The 27,500-nt window shown below is 48.1% G+C and overlaps 1 protein-coding gene across 1 annotated transcript in view; it reads left to right on the top strand.

The window, feature by feature from the left end:
* Positions 1–27,500, top strand: part of unc5b (unc-5 netrin receptor B) — a 164,637-nt gene that overhangs the window by 114,010 nt on the left and 23,127 nt on the right. The window contains exons 2-8 of the mRNA XM_042301409.1: positions 6,606–6,830; positions 8,534–8,677; positions 8,805–8,908; positions 12,057–12,237; positions 12,442–12,609; positions 16,450–16,614; positions 21,570–21,602. Coding sequence (XP_042157343.1) covers positions 6,606–6,830; positions 8,534–8,677; positions 8,805–8,908; positions 12,057–12,237; positions 12,442–12,609; positions 16,450–16,614; positions 21,570–21,602 — 1,020 coding nt within the window. The remainder of the gene's footprint in view (positions 1–6,605; positions 6,831–8,533; positions 8,678–8,804; positions 8,909–12,056; positions 12,238–12,441; positions 12,610–16,449; positions 16,615–21,569; positions 21,603–27,500) is intronic.

The following is a 27,500-nucleotide window of genomic DNA, read 5'->3' as shown; positions in this document are numbered from 1 at the left end:
TTGAAGAATCAAACTTTTTTTTTAAATAATTGATTCTTGTATTTGATCCTGTATATGTTTTTGCTTTTTGCTTTATTCAAGTGGTTTATTCATACATCTCCATTTTGGATAGATAATTCTTTGTGTTGTTGTTTGTTTTGTGTTTTCCAATTTTCCCAGAAGTGGTTAGATTCTATGGATTCTTCAGTTACATTGAGCTGATTTCTGATGTGCTGTTCCTTCTTTTTCTGTGGTGTATTTCTGTGTTGTTTTAGTGATTCACCATAATGAAGGTGTAGACTCAGATTCCCTCTCTCTATCGCTCTCGCTCCCCCTTTCTCTCTCGCTCTTGCTCTCTCTCTCCCCCTCTCTGTCTCTAGCTCTCTCTCTCCCCTCTCTCTAGCTCTCTCCCCCTCTCTGTCTCTAGCTCTCTCTCTCTCCTCTCTCTAGCTCTCTCCCCTCTCTGTCTCTAGCTCTCTCTCTCCCCTCTCTCTCCCCCTCTCTGTCTCTAGCTCTCTCTCTCCCCTCTCTCTAGCTCTCTCCCCCTCTCTGTCTCTAGCTCTCTCTCTCCCCCTCTCTGTCTCTAGCTCTCTCTCTCCCCTCTCTGTCTCTAGCTCTCTCTCTCCCTCTAGCTCTCTCCCCCTCTCTGTCTCTAGCTCTCTCTCTCCCCCTCTCTGTCTCTAGCTCTCTCTCCCCTCTCTGTCTCTAGCTCTCTCTCTCCCCTCTCTCTCTCTCTCCCCCTCTCTGTCTCTAGCTCTCTCTCTCCCCTCTCTCTCCCCCTCTCTGTCTCTAGCTCTCTCTCTCCCCTCTCTCTAGCTCTCTCCCCCTCTCTGTCTCTAGCTCTCTCTCTCCCCCTCTCTGTCTCTAGCTCTCTAGCTCTCCCCCTCTCTGTCTCTAGCTCTCTCTCCCCCTCTCTCTAGCTCTCTCCCTCTCTGTCTCTAGCTCTCTCTCTCCTCTGTCTCTAGCTCTCTCTCCCCTCCTGTCTCTCCCCCTCTCCCCTCTCTCCCCCTCTCTGTCTCTAGCTCTCTCTCTCCCCTCTCTCTAGCTCTCTCCCCCTCTCTGTCTCTAGCTCTCTCTCTCCCCTCTCTCTAGCTCTCTCCCCCTCTCTGTCTCTAGCTCTCTCTCTCCTCCTCTCTCTCCCCCCTCCCCTCTCTCCCCCTCTCTGTCTCTAGCTCTCTCTCCCTCTCCCTCTCCCCTCCACTTTCTCTCTCTCTCCCCTCCTCTTTCTCTCTCTCCCTCTCTTTCCCTCTCCCTTCCCCTTTCTCTCTCTCTATATATCTCTGTCAGTGATTTTCCAAAAACCTCCTCTCCAGCTCTAAGAGAGTGACAGATAGGTAGTGTGCTTTGCTCTGTGGTTGAACAACACGATCAATGCCTTGACAAAGGCAGGCGGAGAATAGAAACGCAATTGCTTATTGACAGCGAACTCAAAGTCTGAACAAATCAAAGTCTAAAAGACTACAGCTTAGAGCTTAGTGAGGAGAGACAGACTGAAAGAGAGGAATACACGAGAGAGAGACGGAGAAAGAAAGAAAGAAAGAAAGAGAGAGAGAGAGAGTGAGAGAGAGAAAGAGAGAGAGAGTGAGAGAGAGAGAGAGAGAGAGGGAGAGAGAGAGAGAGGGGAGAGAGAGAGAGAGAGAGGGTGAGAGAGAGGAAGAGAGGGAGGGAGAGAGACAAAGAGAAACAGAGGGACCTTGGGATTGATCTGAACCAGTGTGTGAACGTGTAATCATATTTAAACATTACTCAGATTGGAGTGTGTGTGCGTGTGTTTATGTGTGATTGTGCGTCTGTGTGTGCGTGTGTCTGTGTGCGTGTGTGACCTGTTCTTCCGCAGTAGGAGAGAAGACTGCTGTGTGGGTGACAGTTTGAGACAGATTCAGAATGACAGGTCTATTCTGGCCACCCTCTGGCCCCTGTGCCTCTCTCCTCTCCTCCCTCTATCCATCCCCCTCTCTTCTCCTCCCTCTATCCACCCCCTCTCCTCTCCTCCCTCTATCCATCCCCCTCTCCTCCTCTCCTCCCTCTATCCATCCCCCTTTCTTCTCCTCCCTCTATCCACCCCCTCTCCTCTCCTCCCTCTATCCACCCCCTCTCCTCTCCTCCCTCTATCCACCCCCTCTCCTCTCCTCCCTCTATCCACCCCCTCTCCTCCCTCTATCCATCCCCCTCCTCTCCTCCCTCTATCCATCCCCCTCTCCTGCTCTCCTCCCTCTATCCATCCCCCTCTCCTCTCCTCCCTCTATCCACCCCCTCTCCTCTCCTCCCTCTATCCATCCCCCTCCTCTCCTCCCTCAATCCACCCCGCTCTCCTCTCCTCCCTCTATCCATCCCCCTCTCCTGCTCTCCTCCCTCTATCCACCCCCTCTCCTCTCCTCCCTCTATCCATCCCCCTCTCTTCTCCTCCCTCTATCCACCCCCTCTCCTCTCCTCCCTCTATCCATCCCCCTCTCCTCCTCTCCTCCCTCTATCCATCCCCCTTTCTTCTCCTCCCTCTATCCACCCCCTCTCCTCTCCTCCCTCTATCCACCCCCTCTCCTCTCCTCCCTCTATCCATCCCCCTCTCTTCTCCTCCCTCTATCCATCCCCCTCTCCTCTCCTCCCTCTATCCACCCCCTCTCCTCTCCTCCCTCTATCCATCCCCCTCTCCTGCTCTCCTCCCTCTATCCATCCCCTTTCCTCTCCTCCTCTCCTCCCTCTATCCATCCAGTTTGGGCTGCCAGAAAATCTGACTGCTAATTATCTGAAACCTTTAGATTCTGTCCTCGTGCTTAGCTTGGGCCAGTCTGACTGCTAGTGATCAGAAGGTAATATCTCTGAGCTTAGCATGGGTTGGTTGCTAACATGTAGCATGGGTTGGTTGCTAACATGTAGCATGGGTTGGTTGCTAATATGTAGCATGGGTTGGTTGCTAACATGTAGCATGGGTTGGTTGCTAACATGTAGCATGGGTTGGTTGCTAACATGTAGCATGGGTTGGTTGCTAACATGTAGCATGGGTTGGTTGCTAACATGTAGCATGGGTTGGTTGCTAACATGTAGCATGGGTTGGTTGCTAACATGTAGCATGGGTTGGTTGCTAACATGTAGCATGGGTTGGTTGCTAACATGTAGCATGGGTTGGTTGCTAACATGTAGCATGGGTTGGTTGCTAACATGTAGCATGGGTTGGTTGCTAACATGTAGCATGGGTTGGTTGCTAACATGTAGCATGGGTTGGTTGCTAACATGTAGAACATGTTCCTAACCAGGGAGGAAACGACCACAATTTCTGATGGCCTGGTTAACATCCTGGTCCAGTGTTGGCCTGCCTGGCTAGTTGGGCACATTTTCTACTAGCTCCGTCTGAAACGTCCTATAGGCTAGCGGGCTAACGGGCTAGCGGACTAGCGGTCTAGCAGGCTAGCGGGCTAGCGGACTAGCAGGCTAGCAGACTAGCTGTCTAGCAGACTAGCGGGCTAGCAGACTAGCAGGCTAGCAGGCTAGCGGGCTAGCGGGCTAGCGGACTAGCGGGCTAGCGGACTAGTGGGCTAGCGGACTAGCAGACTAGCGGGCTAGCGGACTAGCGGGCTAGCAGACTAGCGGACAAGCGGGCTAGCGGACTAGCGGTCTAGCAGGCTAACGGACTAGCGGTCTAGCGGTCTAGCAGGCTAGTGGACTAGTCGGCTAGCGGTCTAGCAGGCTAGCGGGCTAGTGGACTAGTCGGCTAGTGGGCTAGCGGGCTAGTGGACTAGTCGGCTAGCGGTCTAGCAGGCTAGCGGTCTAGCGGGCTAGAGGTCTAGCGGACAAGCGGGCTAGCGGTCTAGCAGGCTAGTGGACTAGTCGGATAGCGGTCTAGCAGGCTAGCGGGCTAGTGGACTAGTCGGCTAGCGGTCTAGCAGGCTAGCGGCCTAGTGGACTAGTCGGGTAGAGGTCTAGCAGGCTAGCGGTCTAGCGGGCTAGAGGTCTAGCGGACAAGCGGGTTAGCGGTCTAGCAGGCTAGCGGGCTAGTGGACTAGTCGGCTAGCGGTCTAGCAGGCTAGCGGTCTAGCGGGCTAGAGGTCTAGCAGACAAGCGGGTTAGCGGTCTAGCAGGCTAGCGGACTAGCTCAATTTCCACCCCTGTTACTGTCTAGTTGTAGAATAAGATTCTAACATGGTACAAAGAGCACCGTTAAGTTAACCAGTTGACCAGTTGACCAGTTAACCAGTTGACCAGTTAACCAGTTAACCAGTTGACCAGTTGACCAGTTAACCAGTTAGCCAGTTAACCAGTTGACCAGTTAACCAGTTAACCAGTTAACCAGTTAGCCAGTTAACCAGTTGACCAGTTGACCAGTTAACCAGTTAACCAGTTGACCAGTTAGCCAGTTAACCAGTTGACCAGTTGACCAGTTAACCAGTTGACCAGTTAACCAGTTAACCAGTTAGCCAGTTAACCAGTTGACCAGTTGACCAGTTGACCAGTTAACCAATTGACCAATTGACCAATTGACCAGTTAACCAGTCAGTGTAAGACTCTTACTCTTTACTTAGTTATCTCTCAATGAAAGACAGACAGGGAAAAGAAACACACACACACATCCAGCAGGGTACCAACTCACTCCATCCTTTTCGTCTCTAATTTCATGGCTATTGAATTCAGATCGCTATCGTAGACGAGACAGACAGATATAGTTGATATCTGATGTCTGAACATCAGGGACATTAACAATTTATTTAGATATATCAGAGCTACAACATGCAGGAAGAGGAAGGTCTGAATACACACGCACACCCACACACGCACACACGCACACACATACACGCACATGCACACGCACACGCACGTGCGCGCACACACACACACACACACGCACGCACGCGCACACACACACACACACGCGCACACACACACGCACGCACGCACACACACACACGCACACACACACACACGCACACACGCACACGCACAGAGAGAGACAACCATCTAATATGCTAGAGCCACATCAAGTAGTGAAAGGGATATCTGAACGACACACACACGCGCTCGCGTTCGTGTGACGGAACGAGCTCAGCTAACAGAGGTGATGACACGGGATCTAAAGGCTTGAAGGCCAATCATCTTCAGTCATGTCGTAACAGCCAATGATGATGCTGCTTTCTTTACTGATTGAGGAGACAGTTTCAGCAGTCTGTCCTTCCAGTTCAAATGCCTGAGATACTTTCACAGATTTTTCTTTTGACAGAAAGTGATAGATTAGTTAAATGATGTGTGTGTGTGTGTGTGTGTGTGTGTGTGTGTGTGTGTGTGTGTGTGTGTGTGTGTGTCTGTGTGTGTCTGTGTGTGTGTCTGTGTGTGTGTGTGTGTGTGTGTGTGTGTGTGTGTGTGTGTGTGTGTGTGTGTGTGTGTGTGTGAAAGACGTGCGAGAGAAGGAGACAGGGAGACGGAGAGATAGGTATTTGTCTCTTTGTGTGAGTTTGTTATGGCCATGGGGAGAGGGAGCTGGGAAAGTACAGTACAGTCTCTTCCCCTCCTCTTCCTCTCCCCTTCCTCTCCTTTCCCTTTCTTCTCCTCTTCCTCTCCTCTCCCCTTCCTCTCCTCTTCCTCTCCTCTACCTCTCCTCTTCCTCTCCTCTTCCTCTCCTTCTTCTTCCTCTCCACTTCCTCTCCACTTCCTCTCCTCTTCCTCTCCTCTTCCCCTTCCTCTTCCTCTCCTCTTCCTCTCCCCTTCCTCTCTTCTTCCTCTCCTCTTCCTCTCCACTTCCTCTCCTCTTCCTCTCCACTTCCTCTTCCTCTCCCCTTCCTCTCCCCTTCCTCTCCTCCTCTTCCTCTCCTCTCCCCTTCCTCTCCTCTTCCTCTCCCTTCCTCTCCACCTCCTCTCCCTTCCTCTCCTCTCCCCTTCCTCTCCTCTTCCTCTCCCTTCCTCTCCTCTTCCTCTCCCTTCCTCTCCCCATCCTCTCCCCTTCCTCTCCTCTTCCTCTCCTCTTCCTCTCCTTTCCCCTTCTTCTTCCTCTCCTCTCCTCTTCCTCTCCCTTCCTCTCCCTTCCTCTTCCTCTCCTCTTCCTCTCTCTCCTCTTCCTCTCCCTTCCTCTTCCTCTCCTCTCCTCTTCCCCTCTCCCTTCCTCTTCCTCTCCCCTTTCTCTGCTCTTCCTCTCCTCTTCCCCTCCCCTTCCTCTTCCTCTCCTCTTCCCCTCCCCTTCCTCTCCTCTTCCTCTCCACTTCCTCTCCCCTTCCTCTTCCTCTCCTCTTCCCCTCCCCTTCCTCTTCCTCTCCTCTTCCCCTCCCCTTCCTCTTCCTCTCCTCTTCCTCTCCCTTCCTCTTCCTCTCCACTTCCTCTCCCCTTCCTCTTCCTCTCTTCTTAACCTCCCCTTCCTCTCCTCTCCTCTCCACTTCCTCTCCCCTTCCTCTTCCCTTCCCCTTCCTCTCCTCTTAACCTCCCCTTCCTCTCCACTTCCTCTCCCCTTCCTCTTAACCTCCCCTTCCTCTCCTCTTCCTCTCCGTCTGGCACAAACACACACACACACACACACGCACACGCACACGCACACACACACACATACACTCCCTTTCTCTAATGTCCTCTCTCCTCCCTCTACTGAGTAACTAAGTTCTCCTGACCATGTTGTGTGTCTGTGTGACCCCACCCCCACACCTCTCCCCCCACAGAGAGCATCGACTACAGTGACGTGATTCCGGACTCGTTCTCCTTCGCCTCGGCAGAACCGCTCCCAGAGTTCCAGCTGGAACCGAAGGACGGGTTCATCGTTAAGAACCGACCCGTGCAGCTCCGCTGTAGAGCCTCCCCCGCCACGCAGATATACTTCAAGTGTAACGGAGAGTGGGTCAACCAGAACGATCATGTGACCAGAGAGAGCCTCGATCAGATCACGGGTACTGGAATTACACACGATGTCACCAGCCTTCACAGACACGTAAACATTCACAGATACAACAATCTCATTCACACCAGTCTCACATTAACGCTGAACTCACTTGTAAATTCTCCATAATTACGAGTTCCTGTAGACTTTCAAACATACAAAACACTGACTCAAAACTCTGACTCAAAACTCTGACTCAAAACACTGACACAAAACACTGACTCAAAACACTGACACAAAACACTGACTCAAAACACTGACACAAAACACTGACTCAAAACTCTGACTCAAAACTCTGACTCAAAACACTGACACAAAACACTGACTCAAAACACTGACACAAAACACTGACTCAAAACACTGAAACAAAACACTGACTCAAAACACTGACACAAAACACTGACTCAAAACTCTGACTCAAAACTCTGACTCAAAACACTGACACAAAACTCTGTCTTAAAACACTGACCCAAAACACTGACTCAAAACACTGACCCAAAACACTGACACAAAACACTGACTCAAAACACTGACTCAAAACACTGACTCAAAACACTGACTCAAAACACTGACTCAAAACACTGACTCAAAACACTGACACAAAACACTGACACAAAACTCTGACTCAAAACTCTGACTCAAAACTCTGACTCAAAACTCTGACTCAAAACACTGACTCAAAACTCTGACTCAAAACTTTGACTCAAAACACTGACACAAAACACTGACTCAAAACACTGACTCAAAACACTACCACTTTATATAATGTTTACATACCCTACATTACTCATCTCATATGTATATACTGTACTCTATACCATCTACTGCATCTTGCCTATGCCGTTCTGTACCATCACTCATTCATATATGTACATATTCATATATGTACATATTCTTAGTCATTCCTTTACACTTGTGGGTATAAGGGAATTGTTGTGAAATTGTTAGGTTAGATTACTTGTTAGATATTACCGCACGGTCGGAACTAGAAGCACAAGCATTTCGCTACACTCTCATTAACATCTGCTAACCATGTGTATGTGACAAAATAACATTTGATTTTTTTTTACTCAAAACACTTATATTAATTACTAAACATATGCTACCTCTCCTCCCCCCCTTCCCCTCTCCTCTCTCCTTTCTCCCCCTCTCTCCTTTCTCCCCCTCTCTCCTCTCCCCTCTCTCCCATCTCTCCCCTCTCTCCCCTTTCCCCTCTCCCCTCTCTCCTTTCTCCCCCTATCTCCTCTCTCCCCTCTCTCCTGCCCTCTCCCCTCTCTCCTCCCCTCTCCACCTCTCTCTCTCTCCCCTCCCTCTCCTCTCTCCTCCTCTCCCCCCTCTCCCCCTTTCCCCTCTCCCGTCTCTCCACTCTCCCCTCTCTCTCCTCTCTCCCCCTCTCTCCTCTCCCCTCTCCCCTCTCTCCTTTCTCCCCCTATCTCCTCTCTCCACCTCTCTCCTCTCCCCTCTCTCCCCTTTCCCCTCTCCCCTCTCTCCTTTCTCCCCCTATCTCCTCTCTCCCCTCTCTCCTCCCCTCTCCCCTCCCCTCTCCCCCTTCCTCCTCTCTCCCCTCTCTCTCATCGCTCCCCCTCTCTCCTCTCCACTCTTTCCCCTCTCCCCTCTCCTCTCTCCTTTCTCCCCCTCTCTCCTTTCTCCCCCTCTCTCCTCTCCCCTCTCTCCCCTCTCCCATCTCTCCCCTCTCTCCCCTCTCTCTCCCAGGCCTGGTGGTGAGGGAGGTGGATATCTCTGTATCGAGGACCCAGGTGGAGGAACTGTTTGGTCTGGAGGACTACTGGTGTCAGTGTGTGGCCTGGAGCTCTGCAGGCACCACCAAGAGTAGCCGCGCTTACGTCCGCATCGCATGTAGGTACTGTGTGTCTGTGTGTGTGTGTGTGTGTCGCCCCCCTCGACTGTGTTAACAATTTAATTCTCTTGTCGCCCCCCTCTCGACTGTGTTAACAGTTTAACTCTCTGTCCCCCCTCTCTGCAGATCTGCGTAAGACCTTTGAGCAGGAGCCTCTGGGTCGAGAGGTGAGATTGGAGCAGGAGGTCTTGCTGCAGTGTCGACCTCCCGAGGGCATGCCCCCTGCTGAGGTACACTACCTGTGTGTGTGTGTGTGTGTGTGTGTGTGCGTGTGTGTGTGTGTGTGTGTGTCAAATCAAATCAAATGTATTTATAAAGTCCTTCGTACATCAGCTGATACCTCAAAGTGCTGTACAGAAACCCAGCCTAAAACCCCAAACAGCAAGCAATGCAGGTGTAGAAGCACGTTGGCTTGGTGTGTGTGTGTGTGTGTGTGTGTGTGTGTGTGTGTGTGTGTGTGTGTGTGTGTGTGTGTGTGTGTGTGCCCTCTCAGAGGTACCCGTCTACCTTCTGCACCCATCCTCATCATCACTCTTCATCCTCATCCTGAGTCTTGTCCTGTTTTTTTGTTTTTCAATCAATTCTTTTTTATTGCTTTTCAAATGCAAAACATTGAACAGGAAACAACAACAGAACTAGAATGAGATTCTGCTTCTATGGGAACAACAGACATCTAAATCATCAGGGTTCCTCAAGTCTCATTCTGAAGTACTAGTAGTCTAATAGTAGTCCTCTAGACAGACCTCTAGACAGACCTCCAGACAATCCTCTAGACAGACCTCCAGACAATCCTCTAGACAGACCTCTAGACAGACCTCCAGACAATCCTCTAGACAGACCTCTAGACAGACCTCCAGACAATCCTCTAGTTAGACCTCCAGACAATCCTCTAGACAATCCTCTAGACAGACCTCCAGACAATCCTCTAGACAGACCTCTAGACAGACCTCCAGACAATCCTCTAGACAGACCTCCAGACAATCCTCTAGACAATCCTCTAGACAGACCTCCAGACAATCCTCTAGACAGACCTCCAGACAATCCTCTAGACAATCCTCTAGACAATCCTCCAGACAATCCACTAGACAATCCTCTAGACAAACCTCAGACAATCCTCTAGACAGACCTCTAGACAACCTCTAGACAATCCTCTAGACAATCCTCTAGACAAACCTCTAGACAATCCTCTAGACAATCCTCTAGACAGACCTCTAGACAATCCTCTAGACAACTCTAGACAAACCTCTAGACAATCCTCTAGACAGACCTCTAGACAGACCTCCAGACAATCCTCTAGACAATCCTCTAGACAGACCTCCAGACAATTCTCTAGACAGACCTCTAGACAGACCTCCAGACAATCCTCTAGACAGACCTCCAGACAATCCTCTAGATAATCCTCTAGACAATCCTCTAGACAATCCTCCAGACAATCCTCTAGATGATCCTCTAGACAATCCTCCAGACAATCCTCTAGACAAACCTCTAGACAATCCTCTAGACAATCCTCTAGACAGACCTCTAGACAATTCTCGACACAAACCTCTAGACAATCCTCTAGACAATCCTCTAGACAAACCTCTAGACAATCCTCTAGACAATCCTCTAGACAGACCTCTAGACAATCCTCTAGACAATCCTCTAGACAGACCTCTAGACAGACCTCCAGACAATCCTCTAGTTAGACCTCCAGACAATCCTCTAGACAATCCTCTAGACAGACCTCCAGACAATCCTCTAGACAGACCTCTAGACAGACCTCCAGACAATCCTCTAGACAGACCTCCAGACAATCCTCTAGACAATCCTCTAGACAGACCTCCAGACAAACCTCTAGACAGACCTCCAGACAATCCTCTAGACAATCCTCTAGACAATCCTCCAGACAATCCACTAGACAATCCTCTAGACAAACCTCTAGACAATCCTCTAGACAGACCTCGAGACAATCCTCTAGACAATCCTCTAGACAATCCTCTAGACAAACCTCTAGACAATCCTCTAGACAATCCTCTAGACAGACCTCTAGACAATCCTCTAGACAATCCTCTAGACAAACCTCTAGACAATCCTCTAGACAGACCTCTAGACAGACCTCCAGACAATCCTCTAGACAATCCTCTAGACAGACCTCCAGACAATTCTCTAGACAGACCTCTAGACAGACCTCCAGACAATCCTCTAGACAGACCTCCAGACAATCCTCTAGATAATCCTCTAGACAATCCTCTAGACAATCCTCCAGACAATCCTCTAGACGATCCTCTAGACAATCCTCCATACAATCCTCTAGACAAACCTCTAGACAATCCTCTAGACAATCCTCTAGACAGACCTCTAGACAATCCTCTAGACAATCCTCTAGACAAACCTCTAGACAATCCTCTAGACAAACCTCTAGACAATCCTCTAGACAAACCTCTAGACAATTCTCGACACAAACCTCTAGACAATCCTCTAGACAGACCTCTAGACAAACCTCTAGACAATCCTCTAGACAGACCTCCAGACAATCCTCTAGACAATCCTCTAGACAATCCTCTAGACAGACCTCTTGACAATCCTCTAGACAATCCTCTAGACAATCCTCTAGACAATCCTCTAGACAATCCTGTAGACAATCCTCTAGACAAACATCTAGACAGTGTTGATGAGTATTTGCTGTGTGTTAATGAGTATTTGCTGTGTGTTAATGAGTCCACCCATGAGTTGTTTGTTCGTAAATGTGTGTCCTTTCATTTTATCTGAATGTGGACTGTCTTCCTCTCCCTTCTCCTCTCCCTTCTCCTATCCTTTCCCTTCCCCTCTCCTTTCTCCTCTCTCTTCTCCTCTCCCTTCTCCCCTCCTTTCTGCTCTCCCTTCTCCTCTCTCTTCTCCTATTCCTTCTCCTCTCTTTTCTCCTTTATCTTCTCCTTTCTCCTCTCCCTTCTCCTCTCCCTCTCCTCTCCCTTCTATTCCTTCTCCCTCTCCTTTCTCCTTTCTCTTCTATTTTCTCCTCTCCCTTCTCCTCTCCCTTCTCCTCTCCCTTCTCCTCTCCTTTCTCCTTTCTCTTCTCCTTTCTCCTCTCCCTTCTCCTCTCCCTCTCCTCTCCCTTCTCCTCTCCCTTCTCCTCTCCCTCTCCTCTCCCTTCTCCTCTCCTTTCTCCTTTCTCTTCTCTTTTCTCCTCTCCCTTCTCCTCTCCCTTCTCCTCTCCTTTCTCCTTTCTCTTCTCCTTTCTCCTCTCCCTTCTCCTCTCCCTCTCCTCTCCATTCTCCTCTCCCTTCTCCTCTCCCTCTCCTCTCCCTTCTCCTCTCCATTCTCCTTTCTCTTCTCCTTTCTCCTCTCCCTTCTCCTCTCCTTTCTTTCCCCCATCTCTCTCTCTCCCCTCCCCTCCCCCAGGTGGACTGGTTGAAGAATGAGGACACCATAGATCCGTCTCAGGACTCTAACTTCCTGATGACCGTAGAAAATGACCTCATTATTAAACAGGCCCGTCTCTCTGACACGGCCAACTACACCTGTGTGGCACGCAACCAGGTAGCCAAGAGACGCAGTAGTACCGCCACGCTTATCGTCTACGGTGAGCAACACACACTCTGTGTCTCATTACCAATCTCAACCAAAGCCCTTTAACACACACACACACACGCACGCACGCACGCACACACACACACACACCCACACAAACACACACACACACCCACACAAACACACACACACGCACAGGCACACACACACACACAGGATATTATTTTCTGCCAGTCTGACAGCGTCTCTCTCTCAGTGAGTGGGGGCTGGTCCTCGTGGACTGAGTGGTCGGAGTGTAACGCCCAGTGTGGGCGGGGCTGGCAGCGACGGACACGCAGCTGCACCAATCCTGCGCCTCTAAACGGGGGAGCCTTCTGCGATGGCTCGGCTTTCCAGAGAGTCACATGCACCACTCTGTGTCCAGGTGAGAATGATTAACAGGTGTTTGAACCACTCTGTGTCCAGGTGAGAATGATTAACAGGTGTTTGAACCACTCTGTGTCCAGGTGAGAATGATTAACAGGTGTATGAACCACTCTGTGTCCAGGTGAGAATGATTAACAGGTGTTTGAACCACTCTGTGTCCAGGTGAGAATGATTAACAGGTGTATGAACCACTCTGTGTCCAGGTGAGAATGATTAACAGGTGTATGAACCACTCTGTGTCCAGGTGAGAATGATTAACAGGTGTATGAACCACTCTGTGTCCAGGTGAGAATGATTAACAGGTGTGTCCAGGTGAGAATGATTAACAGGTGTTTGAACCACTCTGTGTCCAGGTGAGAATGATTAACAGGTGTTTGAACCACTCTGTGTCCAGGTGAGAATGATTAGCAGGTGTTTGAACCACTCTGTGTCCAGGTGAGAATGATTAACAGGTGTGTCCAGGTGAGAATGATTAGCAGGTGTTTGAACCACTCTGTGTCCAGGTGAGAATGATTAACAGGTGTATGAACCACTCTGTGTCCAGGTGAGAATGATTAACAGGTGTATGAACCACTCTGTGTCCAGGTGAGAATGATTAACAGGTGTTTGAACCACTCTGTGTCCAGGTGAGAATGATTAACAGGTGTATGAACCACTCTGTGTCCAGGTGAGAATGATTAACAGGTGTATGAACCACTCTGTGTCCAGGTGAGAATGATTAACAGGTGTATGAACCACTCTGTGTCCAGGTGAGAATGATTAACAGGTGTTTGAACCACTCTGTGTCCAGGTGAGAATGATTAACAGGTGTTTGAACCACTCTGTGTCCAGGTGAGAATGATTAACAGGTGTATGAACCACTCTGTGTCCAGGTGAGAATGATTAACAGGTGTGTCCAGGTGAGAATGATTAACAGGTGTTTGAACCACTCTGTGTCCAGGTGAGAATGATTAACAGGTGTGTCCAGGTGAGAATGATTAACAGGTGTATGAACCACTCTGTGTCCAGGTGAGAATGATTAACAGGTGTGTCCAGGTGAGAATGATTAACAGGTGTTTGAACCACTCTGTGTCCAGGTGAGAATGATTAACAGGTGTGTCCAGGTGAGAATGATTAGCAGGTGTTTGAACCACTCTGTGTCCAGGTGAGAATGATTAACAGGTGTTTGAACCACTCTGTGTCCAGGTGAGAATGATTAACAGGTGTATGAACCACTGTGTCCAGGTGAGAATGATTAACAGGTGTATGAACCACTCTGTGTCCAGGTGAGAATGATTAAAAGGTGTGTCCAGGTGAGAATGATTAACAGGTGTATGGACGTCAGACACAGAGTTTAACCTCATCCAAACTGTATTTATGACTCAGAATACTCACAGATCAAGAAGACAAACATTACAAATTAAGCAGACTCTGTTATCCATATACTCTGTTATCCATATACTCTGTTATCCATAGACTGTTCTCCATATACTCTGTTATCCATATACTCTGTTATCCATATACTCTGTTATCCATAGACTGTTCTCCATATACTCTGTTATCCATATACTCTGTTATCCATAAACTCTGTTATCCATAGACTGTTATCCATAAACCTTGTTATCCATAAACTCTGTTATCCATATACTCTGTTATCCATATACTCTGTTATCCATATACTCTGTTATCCATAGACTGTTCTCCATATACTCTGTTATCCATAGACTGTTCTCCATATACTGTTATCCATATACTGTTATCCATAGACTGTTCTCCATATACTGTTATCCATATACTGTTAACCATATACTCTGTTATCCATATACTCTGTTATCCATATACTCTGTTATCCATATACTGTTATCCATATACTCTGTTATCCATATACTGTTATCCATATACTCTGTTATCCATAGACTGTTATCCATATACTCTGTTATCCATAGACTGTTATCCATATACTCTGTTATCCATATACTCTGTTATCCATATACTCTTTTATCCATATACTCTGTTATCCATATACTCTGTTATCCATATACTCTGTTATCCATAGAATGTTATCCATATACTCTGTTATCCATATACTCTGTTATCCATATACTCTGTTATCCATATACTCTGTTATCCATAGACTGTTATCCATAGACTGTTATCCATATACTGTTATCCATATACTCTGTTATCCATAGAGTGTTATCCATATACTGTTATCCATATACTCTGTTATCCATAGAGTGTTATCCATATACTGTTATCCATATACTCTGTTATCCATAGAGTGTTATCCATATACTGTTATCCATATACTCTGTTATCCATAGACTGTTATCCATATACTCTGTTATCCATAAACTGTTTTCCATAGACTGTTATCCATATACTGTTATCCATATACTCTGTTATCCATAAACTGTTATCCATAGACTGTTATCCATATACTCTGTTATCCATAGACTGTTATCCATATACTCTGTTATCCATATACTGTTATCCATATACTGTTATCCATATACTGTTATCCATATACTCTGTTATCCATAAACTGTTATCCATAGACTGTTATCCATATACTCTGTTATCCATAGACTGTTATCCATATACTCTGTTATCCATAAACTGTTATCCATAGACTGTTATCCATATACTCTGTTATCCATAGACTGTTATCCATATACTGTTATCCATATACTCTGTTATCCATATACTCTGTTATCCATAGACTGTTATCCATATACTGTTTTTCATATACTCTGTTATCCATATACTGTTTTTCATATACTCTGTTATCCATAAACTCTGTTATCCATAGACTGGTATCCATAAACTCTGTTATCCATATACTCTGTTATCCATAGACTCTGTTATCCATATACTCTGTTATCCATAGACTGTTATCCATATACTGTTATCCATATACTCTGTTATCCATAGACTGTTATCCATATACTCTGTTATCCATATATTCTGTTATCCATAAACTCTGTTATCCATATACTCTGTTATCCATATACTGTTATCCATATACTGTTATCCATATAATCTGTTATCCATATACTCTGTTATCCATAGACTGTTATCCATATACTGTTATCCATATACTCTGTTATCCATATACTGTTATCCATATACTCTGTTATCCATATACTGTTATCCATATACTCTGTTATCCATATACTGTTATCCATATGACTGTTATCCATATATATCTGTTATCCATATACTCTGTTATCCATATACTCTGTTATCCATAGACTGTTATCCATATACTCTGTTATCCATATACTCTGTTATCCATATACTCTGTTATCCATATACTCTGTTCTCCATATACTCTGTTATCCATATACTCTGTTATCCATATACTCTGTTATCCATATACTCTATTATCCATAAACTCTGTTATCCATATACTCTGTTATCCATATACTCTGTTATCCATATACTCTGTTTTCCATATACTCTGTTATCCATATACTCTGTTATCCATAGACTGTTATCCATATACTCTGTTATCCATATATTCTGTTATCCTTAAACTCTGTTATCCATATACTGTTATCCATATACTCTGTTATCCATATACTCTGTTCTCCATATACTCTGTTATCCATATACTCTGTTCTCCATATACTCTGTTATCCATAGACTGTTAACCATATACTCTGTTATCCATAGACTGTTCTCCATATACTGTTATCCATATACTCTGTTATCCATAGACTGTTATCCATATACTCTGTTATCCATATACTCTGTTATCCATATACTCTGTTATCCATATACTGTTATCCATATACTCTGTTATCCATATACTCTGTTTTCCAAGCCTCTAACTCCTGATCTCTGACCCCTATAGTGGACGGAGGCTGGACAGACTGGGCCAAGTGGTCAGCGTGTGGGACAGAATGTACCCATTGGAGGAGCAGGGAGTGTCAGGCCCCCCCTCCCCGGAATGGAGGACAGCACTGTAGTGGGAGTATGATGGAGAGCAAGAACTGCACCGATGGACTCTGTACACGCAGTGAGTTACAGGGAGGGAGGGAGGGAGAGAGGGAGGGAAGAGAGGGAGGGAGGGAGGGAGGGAGGGAGGGAGGGAGGGAGGGAGGGAGGGAGGGAGGGAGGGAGGGAGGGAGGGAGGGAGGGAGGGAGGGAGGGAGGGAGGGAGGGAGGGAGGGAGGGAGGGAGAATACACATATGACCTGGGACAGATAACCAATCAGATTAACCAGAGGTGCTGCCCGTCATGATTTAGACCAATCAGATTAGCCAGAGGAGCTGTCCATCATGATTTAGACCAATCAGATTAGCCAGAGGTGCTGTCCGTCATGATTTAGACCAATCAGATTAGCCAGAGGAGCTGTCCGTCATGATTTAGACCAATCAGATTAGCCAGAGGAGCTGTCAGTCATGATTTAGACCAATCAGATTAGCCAGAGGAGCTGTCCGTCATGATTTAGACCAATCAGATGGACCTGATTCGTTCTGCTTTTCCTCACAGTTGTTATTCGAACAGCCTTTTTTGAGTTTGCTGAACTGAAGCGGCCAACAAGGTGGTACATCAGGATGATGCAGAGATGAAGCATAGACACACACACACACACACACACATGCAGAGGCAGAGAGGGAGCTGGGAAGACAAGTCTACCCTAGACAGATGTTCAGCAGTGGAGATTGGGTTCACAAGAAGAAAAGACACGCCAACCGATAAACACACAGATGGGGAGGGTGGTGTGTGTGTGTGTGTGTGTGTGTGTGTGTGTGTGTGTGTGTGTGTGTGTGTGTGTGTGTGTGTGTGTGTGTGTGTGTGTGTGTGTGTGTGGTGCGTGCACAGGGGTGTGAATCGAAAGGAGAGCACAGAGTCGGAAGGAGTGCAGTGTGCAACGACACGAGAGAGGAGAGGAGGAGAGGAGAGAGGGATGAGGAGAGAGGGATGAGAGAAGAGGAGGAAAGGAGAGGAGGGAGGGATGAGGAGAGAGGGATGAGAGAGGAGGAGAGGAGAGAGGGATGAGGAGAGAGGAGGAGAAGAGAGAGGGAGGAGGAGAGGAGAGAGGGAGGAGGAGAGGAGAGAGGGATGAGGAGGAAGGGAGAGAGGGATGAGGAGAGGAGAGAGGGATGAGGAGGAGAGAGGGGTGAGGAGAGAGGAGGAGAGGACAGAGGAGGAGAGGAGGAGGGGGAGGAGAGGAGAGAGGGATGAGGAGAGAGGAGGATAGGAGGAGGGGGTGGAGAGGAGAGAGGGATGAGGAGGAGGGGGAGGAGAGAGGAGGATGGGAGAGAGGGATGAGGAGAGGAGAGAGGGAGAGAGGGATGAGAGAGAGGAGGAGAGGAGAGGAGGGGGAGGAGGAGAGGAGAGAGGAGGAGGGGGAGGAGAGGGTGAGTCAGATTCATCCTGACAGCCAATGTGCAACTCCTGATGATCTGGGTAGAATCCTGCTGACAGCACATTACACACTCTCACACACACACACACACACACACACACACACACACACACACACACCACACACACACACACACACACTCTCTCTCCACACACAAACACACACACTCACACACACACACACACTCACAGACAAAGTACACACAGGCAGTGAGCTACAAACAGGAACTGAGACACACACACCAGACAGAAAGGAGACAGACAGGAGACAGACAGAGTAAGACAGGAGACAGACAGACAGACAGACAGACAGAGAGACAGACAGACAGACAGACAGACAGACAGACAGACAGACAGGACGCAGACAGGTGACAGACATGCAGGAGGCAAAGAGACAGGAGGCAGACAGACAGGTAGCAGACAGACCGGAGGCAGACAGTGCAGACAGGAGGCAGACAGACAGACAGACAGACAGGAGGCAGACAGGACGACAGACAGACAGACAGACAGACAGACAGGACAGACAGACAGGTGACAGACATGCAGGAGGCAAAGAGACAGGAGGCAGACAGACAGGTAGCAGACAGACAGGAGGCAGACAGGTGCAGACATGCAGGAGGCAAAGAGACAGGAGGCAGAGACAGACAGACAGACAGACAGACAGGAGGCAGACAGGTGCAGACAGACAGGGGGCAGACAGACAGCAGAAGGCAGACATGGAGGCAGAGAGACAGACAGACAGACAGACAGACAGGAGGCAGACAGGACGCAGACAGACAGGGAGGCAGACAGACAGGACGCAGACAGGTGACAGACATGCAGGAGGCAAAGAGACAGGTAGCAGACAGACAGGAGACAGACAGGTGCAGACAGGAGGCAGACAGACAGGAAGCAGACAGACAGAAGGCAGACAGGAGGCAGACAGACAGAAAGCAGACAGGAGGCAGACAGACAGGAGGCAGACAGACAGGAGGCAGACAGACAGGAGGCAGACAGGAGGCAGACAGGAGGCAGACAGGAGGCAGACAGTATTATACTGAGACATGATCTCATGGAACTACCTTCACAGTATTATACTGAGACATGATCACATGGAACTACCTTCACAGTATTATACTGAGACATGATCACATGGAACTACCTTCACAGTATTATACTGAGACATGATCACATGGAACTACCTTCACAGTATTATACTGAGACATGATCACATGGAACTACCTTCCATCTCATATTACTCAGCAAACAGCAAAATGACCTTAAAAAAACGGATTTCACAACATCTCATAGAACGAAGGGGTCTGTGAGGGGACACACACCAACACACACAGACACACACCAACACACACAGACACACACCAACACACACAGACACACACCAACACACACAGACACACACCAACACACACACACACCAGACACACACCAACACACACAACACACACAGACACACACCAACACACACAGACACACACCAACACACACAGACACACACCAACACACACAGACACACACCAACACACACAGACACACACCAACACACACAGACACACACACAACACACACAGACACACACCAACACACACAGACACACACCAACACACACAGACACACACCAACACACACAGACACACACCAACACACACAGACACCAACACACACACAGACACACACAACACACAGACACACACCAACACACACAGACACACCAACACACACAGACACACACACACAGACACACCAACACACACAGACACACCAACACACACAGACACACACAGACACACACAGACACACACAGACACACACACAGACACACACCAACACACACACAGACACACACCAACACACACAGACACACACCAACACACACAGACACACTCAACACACACAGACACACACAGACACACACCGACACACTAGACACACTCAGACACAGACACCAGACACACACAGACACACTGACACACCAGACACACAGACACAGACACACACAGACACACACAGACACACCAACACACACAGACACACACACAACAGACATAGACAGACACACCAACACACACAGACACACTCAGACACACACAGACACAGACACACACACAGACACACCAGACACACACAGACACACACTCAGACACATACAGACACACTCAGACACATACAGACACATACAGACACACTCAGACACATACAGACACAGACACATACAGACACATACAGACACACTACAGACACACATACAGACACACTCAGACACATACAGACACACTCAGACACATACAGACACATACAGACACACTCAGACACATACAGACACACTCAGACACATACAGACACATACAGACACACTCAGACACACTCAGACACATACAGACACACTCTGACACACTACAGACACATACAGACACATACAGACACACTCTGACACACTCAGACACATACAGACACACCAGACACATACAGACACACTCAGACACATACAGACATATACAGACACACTCTGACACACTCAGACACATACAGACACACTCTGACACACTCAGACACACACAGACACACTCTGACACACTCTGACACATACAGACCCAACCAAATCATGAGAAAACAAAAAGATATTTACTTGACACATTGGAAAGAATTAACAAAAAAACAGAGAAAACTAGAATGCTATTTGTCCCTAAACAGAGAGTACACAGCGGCAGAATACCTGACCACTGTGACTGACCCAAAATTAAGGAAAGCTTTGACTCAGTGAGCATAGCCTTGCTATTGAGAAAGGCCGCCGTAGGCAGACATGGATCTCAAGAGAAGACAGGCTATGTGCTCACTGCCCACAAAATGAGGTGGAAACTGAGCTGCACTTCCTAACCTCCTGCCCAATGTATGACCATATTAGAGAGACATATTTCCCTCAGATTACACAGATCCACAAAGAATTAGAATCCAACAAACCCAATTTTGATAAACGCCCATATCTACTGGGTGAAATTACACAGTATGCCATCACAGCAGCAAGATTTGTGACCTGTTGCCACGAGAAAAGGGCAAGCAGTGAAGAACAAACACCATTGTAAATACAACCCATATTTCTGTTTATTTATTTTCCCTTTTGTACTTTAACCATTTGCAAAGAGAGAGTGACAGAGATTGAGAGAGAGAGAGAAAGAGAGAGAGAGACAGAGATTGAGAGAGAGAGAGACAGATTGAGAGAGAGAGAGAGACAGAGATTGAGAGAGAGGGAGAGAGAGAGAGGCAGAGAGAGAGAGAGACACGTTGTGCTTAAGTATTTGGTATAATATGCTTGTTTTCAACTAGGCTTTGAGAAATGTTATTTTTGATAACAGATGTTGTGTTCAGATGAACTTTATTGGTGGACTTTGTGTTGCTAGTTTGCCGATCTCTTGGGGGCATCTGTCCTAAATGGCACTCTATAAATCCCTGTCTGGTGCACTACTTTTGACCAGAGTCTTATGGACCCTCAACAGTAGTGCGCTTGACACTAAACAGGGAGCCATTTGGGACTCATTCTCATTGGCTGTAACTTGTTTATTTCCATAACTAGCTGCCCCATCCCTATCTTCTCTTTGTTTGTACAGATAAGAAGGCTTCTATTGAACACACCAGTTATCGTAAGTTCACCTCTACATGACCTTTCACCTTTACATCACTTTACTCTGTGTCCTTCCTGTTTACCCCCCGCGCTGTCTTTCCATCAGTGTGCATGCCTACATGTTTGTGTGTGTGTGTGTGTGTGTGTGTGTGTGTGTGAGTGGGAGTGAGTGAGTGAGTGAGTGAGTGAGTGAGTGAGTGAGTGAGTGAGTGAGTGAGTGAGTTCAACTGTTCTGCCTTATTAATATTCGACCATGCTGGTCATTTATGAACATTTGAACATCTTGGCCATGTTCTGTTATAATCTCCACCCGGCACAGCCAGAAGAGGACTGGCCACCCCACATAGCCTGGTTCCTCTCTACCCGGCACAGCCAGAAGAGGACTGGTTTAGCCTGGTTTCTCTAGGTAGGTTTGGCCTTTCTAGGGAGTTTTTCCTAGCCACCGTGCTTCTACACCTGCATTGCTTGCTGTTTGGGGTTTTAGGCTGGGTTTCTGTACAGCACTTTGAGATATCAGCTGATGTACGAAGGGCTATATAAATAAATTTGATTTGATTTGATTTGATTTGAGTGAGTGAGTGAGTGAGTGAGTGAGTGAGTGAGTGAGTGAATGAGTGAATGAGTGAGTGAGTGAGTGAGTGAGTGAGTGAGTGAGTGAGTGAGTGAGCAGTTAAGGAGTCATCATAGCATATGTGCTGGCCTGTACACACACACACACACACACACACACACACACACATTGCATGTAATGTCCTGTCTGTGTAGAAATGTCACCCCATGTGTCTATCTCACACCTTCATGTCGCCTCAGATGTACTGTAGGGTTACATCCCCTTTGGCACCCTATTGGTCCTGGTCTAAAGTAGTGCACTACATAGGGAATAGGGTGCCATTCCCCATAGGGCCCTGGTCTAAAGTAGTGCACTACATAGGGAATAGGGTGCCATTCCCCATAGGGCCCTGGTCTAAAGTAGTGCACTACATAGGAAATAGGGTGCCATTCCCCATAGGGCCCTGGTCTAAAGTAGTGCACTACATAGGGAATAGGGTGCCATTTGAGAGGCATATATAGCCTCACCTCACCTTCCTGTCCACCCTGATTCTGTCTGTTGTTCACCCTGGGTCTGTCTGTTGTTCACCCTGTTGTCCACCCTGGTTCTGTCTGTTGTCCACCCTGGTTCTGTCTGTTGTGCCACCCTGGTTCTGTCTGTTGTCCACCCTGGTTCTGTCTGTTAACCACCCTGGTTCTGTCTGTTGTCCACCCGGTTCTGTCTGTTGTCCACCCCGGTTCTGTCTGTTGTCCACCCTGGTTCTGTCTGTTGTCACCCTGGTTCTGTCTGTTGTCCACCCCGGTTATGTCTGTTGTCCACCCTGGTTCTGTCTGTTGTCCACCCGGTTCTGTCTGTTGTCCACCCTGGTTCTGTCTGTTGTCCACCCTGGTTCTGTCTGTTGTCCACCCTGGTTCTGTCTGTTGTCCACCCCGGTTCTGTCTGTTGTCCACCCTGGTTCTGTCTGTTGTCCACCCTGATTCTGTCTGTTGTCCACCTGGTTCTGTCTGTTGCCCGCCCCGGTTCAGTCTGTTGTCCACCCTGGTTCTTTCTGTTGTCCACCCTGGTTCTGTCTGTTGCCCACCCTGGTTCTGTCTGTTGTTCACCCGGTTCTGTCTGTTGTCCACCCTGGTTCTGTCTGTTGTCCACCCTGGTTCTGTCTGTTGTCCACCCCGGTTCTGTCTGTTGTCCACCCCGGTTTTGTCAGTTGTCCACCCTGGTTCTGTCTGTTGTCCACCCTGGTTCTGTCTGCTGTCCACCCTGGTTCTGTCTGTTGTTCACCCTGTTGTCCACCCTGGTTCTGTCTGTTGTCCACCCTGGTTCTGTCTGTTGTGCCACCCTGGTTCTGTCTGTTGTCCACCCTGGTTCTGTCTGTTGTCCACCCTGGGTCTGTCTGTTGTCCACCCTGGTTCTGTCTGTTGTCTACCCTGGTTCTGTCTGTTGTCCACCCGGTTCTGTCTGTTGGCCACCCGGTTTTGTCTGTTGTCCACCCTGGTTCTGTCTGTTGTCCACCCTGGTTCTATCTGCTGTCCACCCTGGTTCTGTCTGTTGTCCACCCCGGTTCTGTCTGTTGTCCACCCTGGTTCTGTCTGTTGTCCACCCTGGTTCTGTCTGTTGTCCACCCTGGTTCTGTCTGTTGTCCACCCGGTTCTGTCTGTTGTCCACCCTGGTTCTGTCTGTTGTCTACCCCGGTTCTGTCTGTTGTCCACCCTGGTTCTGTCTGTTGTCCACCCCGGTTCTGTCTGTTGTCCACCCTGGTTCTGTCTGTTGTCCACCCTGGTTCTGTCTGTTGTCCACCCTGGTTCTGTCTGTTGTCCACCCTGGTTCTGTCTGTTGTCCACCCTGGTTCTATCTGTTGTCCACCCGGTTCTGTCTGTTGTCCACCCTGGTTCTGTCTGTTGTCCACCCGGTTCTGTCTGTTGTCCACCCTGGTTCTGTCTGTTGTCCACCCTGGTTCTGTCTGTTGTCCACCCTGGTTCTGTCTGTTGTCCACCCTGGTTCTGTCTGTTGTCCACCCCGGTTCTGTCTGTTGTCCACCCTGGTTCTGTCTGTTGTCCACCCTGGTTCTGTCTGTTGTCCACCCCGGTTCTGTCTGTTGTCCACCCTGGTTCTGTCTGTTGTCCACCCGGTTCTGTCTGTTGTCCACCCTGGTTCTGTCTGTTGTCCACCCTGGTTCTGTCTGTTGTCCACCCTGGTTCTGTCTGTTGCCCACCCGGTTCAGTCTGTTGTCCACCCTGGTTCTTTCTGTTGTCCACCCTGGTTCTGTCTGTTGTCCACCCCGGTTCTGTCTGTTGTTCACCCCGGTTCTGTCTGTTGTCCACCCCGGTTCTGTCTGTTGTCCACCCTGGTTCTGTCTGTTGTCCACCCCGGTTCTGTCTGTTGTCCACCCCGGTTCAGTCTGTTGCCCACCCCGGTTCAGTCTGTTGTCCACCCTGGTTCTTTCTGTTGTCCACCCTGGTTCTGTCTGTTGTCCACCCGGTTCTGTCTGTTGTTCACCTGGTTCTGTCTGTTGTCCACCCTGGTTCTGTCTGTTGTCCACCCTGGTTCTGTCTGTTGTCCACCCCGGTTCTGTCTGTTGTCCACCCTGGTTCTGTCTGTTGTCCACCCTGGTTCTGTCTGTTGTCCACCCTGGTTCTGTCTGTTGTCCACCCTGGTTCTGTCTGTTGTCCACCCTGGTTCTGTCTGTTGTCCACCCTGGGTCTGTCTGTTGTCCACCCCGGTTCTGTCTGTTGTTCCACCCTGGTTCTGTCTGTTGTCCACCCGGTTCTGTCTGTTGTCCACCCTGGTTCTGTCTGTTGTTCACCCTGGGTCTGTCTGTTGTTCACCCTACGTCTGTCTGTTGTTCACCCTGTTGTCCACCCTGGTTCTGTCTGTTGTCCACCCTGGTTCTGTCTGTTGTCTGTTGTCCACCCTGGTTCAGTCTGTTGTCCACCCTGGTTCTGTCTGTTGTCCACCCTGGTTCTGTCTGTTGTGCCACCCTGGTTCTGTCTGTTGTCCACCCTGGTTCTGTCTGTTGTCCACCCTGGGTCTGTCTGTTGTCCACCCTGGTTCTGTCTGTTGTCTACCCTGGTTCTGTCTGTTGTCCACCCCGGTTCTGTCTGTTGTCCACCCCGGTTTTGTCTGTTGTCCACCCTGGTTCTGTCTGTTGTGCCACCCTGGTTCTGTCTGTTGTCCACCCTGGTTCTGTCTGTTGTCCACCCTGGTTCTGTCTGTTGTCCACCCTGGGTCTGCCTGTTGTCCACCCTGGTTCTGTCTGTTGTCCACCCTGGTTCTGTCTGTTGTCCACCCTGGTTCTGTCTGTTGTCCACCCCGGTTCTGTCTGTTGTCCACCCTGGTTCTGTCTGTTGTCTACCCTGGTTCTGTCTGTTGTCCACCCCGGTTCTGTCTGTTGTCCACCCGGTTCTGTCTGTTGTCCACCCTGGTTCTGCCTGTTGTCCACTCTGGTTCTGTCTGTTGTCCACCCCGGTTCTGTCTGTTGTCCACCCTGGTTCTGTCTGTTGTCCACCCTGGTTCTGTCTGTTGTCCACCCTGGTTCTGTCTGTTGTCCACCCTGGTTCTGTCTGTTGTCCACCCTGGTTCTGTCTGTTGTCCACCCTGGTTCTGTCTGTTGTCCACCCTGGGTTCTGTCTGTTGTCCAATCTTGTCCAGTTTGTCAACTCTGAGAGAGTAACGCAAGGCTCTGAACCAAAGAACCGAGGTTGAACCCCCTAACACAGTTCTGACATGCTAGAGTGGACCGGGCTTGACGGTAGAGTAAGGCTGAGCAGATGTGGTCTGTGTCTGAAAAACTAGCCTTCAAATCTTTTCTTCCTCCTTCCACGAGAAATTCATTTAGTGTTTTGTTGATGGTGATGGGAGGCGTTGTCTCAGCCCGCCACTCCAGAGTCTCCCATTTAGTGTTAGGTTGATGGTGACGGAAAGCGTTGTCTCAGCCCGCCACTCCAGAGTCTCCCATTTAGTGTTTAATTAGGTTGAGATCTGGCGACTGAGACGGCCATGGTATTTTTTATTAATTTTTATTTCATTTATATATATATATATTAATTTATATATTTCACCTATATATGGTTTATTATCTATGGTTTACTATCTATGGTTTACTATCTATGGTTTACTATATATGGTATACATACATAGTTTTCATGTCCATCTAACCAATCAGTGACCACCCGTTGGTGGGGGGGGGGGGGTGATGTCATCCTATGAGGGCGTAGCCATGGAAGCCAAAATAATGTCTCAGGAACCACACCTGTGTGGAAGCACCTGCTTTCAATATACTTTGTATCCCTCATTTACTCCACGTGTTTCCTTTACTTTGGAAGTTACCTTCTTAATCATTTATTCATTAAGACTGGTACTAGAGCATTAAGACTGGTACTAGAGCATTAAGACTGGTACTAGAGCATTAAGACTGGTACTAGAGCATTAAGACTGGTACTGGAGCATTAAGCCTGGTACTAGAGCATTAAGACTACTAGGCATTAAGACTAGAGCATTAAGACTGGTACTACTAGAGCATTAAGACTGGTACTAGAGCATTAAGACTGGTACTAGAGCATTAAGACTGGTACTAGAGCATTAAGACTGGTACTAGAGCATTAAGACTGGTACTAGAGCATTAAGACTGGTACTAGAGCATTAAGACTGGTACTAGAGCATTAAGACTGGTACTAGAGCATTAAGACTGGTACTAGAGCATTAAGACTGGTACTAGAGCATTAAGACTGGTACTAGAGCATTAAGACTGGTACTAGAGCATTAAGACTGGTACTAGAGCATTAAGACTGGTACTAGAGCATTAAGACTGGTACTAGAGCAGAGCATTAAGACTGGTACTAGAGCATTAAGACTGGTACTAAGAGCATTAAGACTGGGTAGCATTAAGACTGGTACTAGAGCATTAAGACTGGTACTAGAGCATTAAGACTGGTACTAGAGCATTAAGACTGGTACTAGAGCATTAAGACTGGTACTAGAGCATTAAGACTGGTACTAGAGCATTAAGACTGGTACTAGAGCATTAAGACTGGTACTAGAGCATTAAGACTGGTACTAGAGCATTAAGACTGGTACTAGAGCATTAAGACTGGTACTAGAGCATTAAGACTGGTACTAGAGCATTAAGACTGGTACTAGAGCATTAAGACTGGTACTAGAGCATTAAGACTGGTACTAGAGCATTAAGACTGGTACTGGAGCATTAAGACTGGTACTAGAGCATTAAGACTGGTACTAGAGCATTAAGACTGGTACTAGAGCATTAAGACTGGTACTAGAGCATTAAGACTGGTACTAGAGCATTAAGACTGGTACTAGAGCATTAAGACTGGTACTAGAGCATTAAGACTGGTACTAGAGCATTAAGACTGG

Source organism: Oncorhynchus tshawytscha, linkage group LG19 (genome assembly GCF_018296145.1).
Source record: "Oncorhynchus tshawytscha isolate Ot180627B linkage group LG19, Otsh_v2.0, whole genome shotgun sequence".
NCBI lineage: Eukaryota > Metazoa > Chordata > Actinopteri > Salmoniformes > Salmonidae > Oncorhynchus > Oncorhynchus tshawytscha.
The sequence above is the reverse complement of the archived record's forward strand: the minus strand, read 5'-3'. Positions and strand labels throughout refer to the sequence as shown.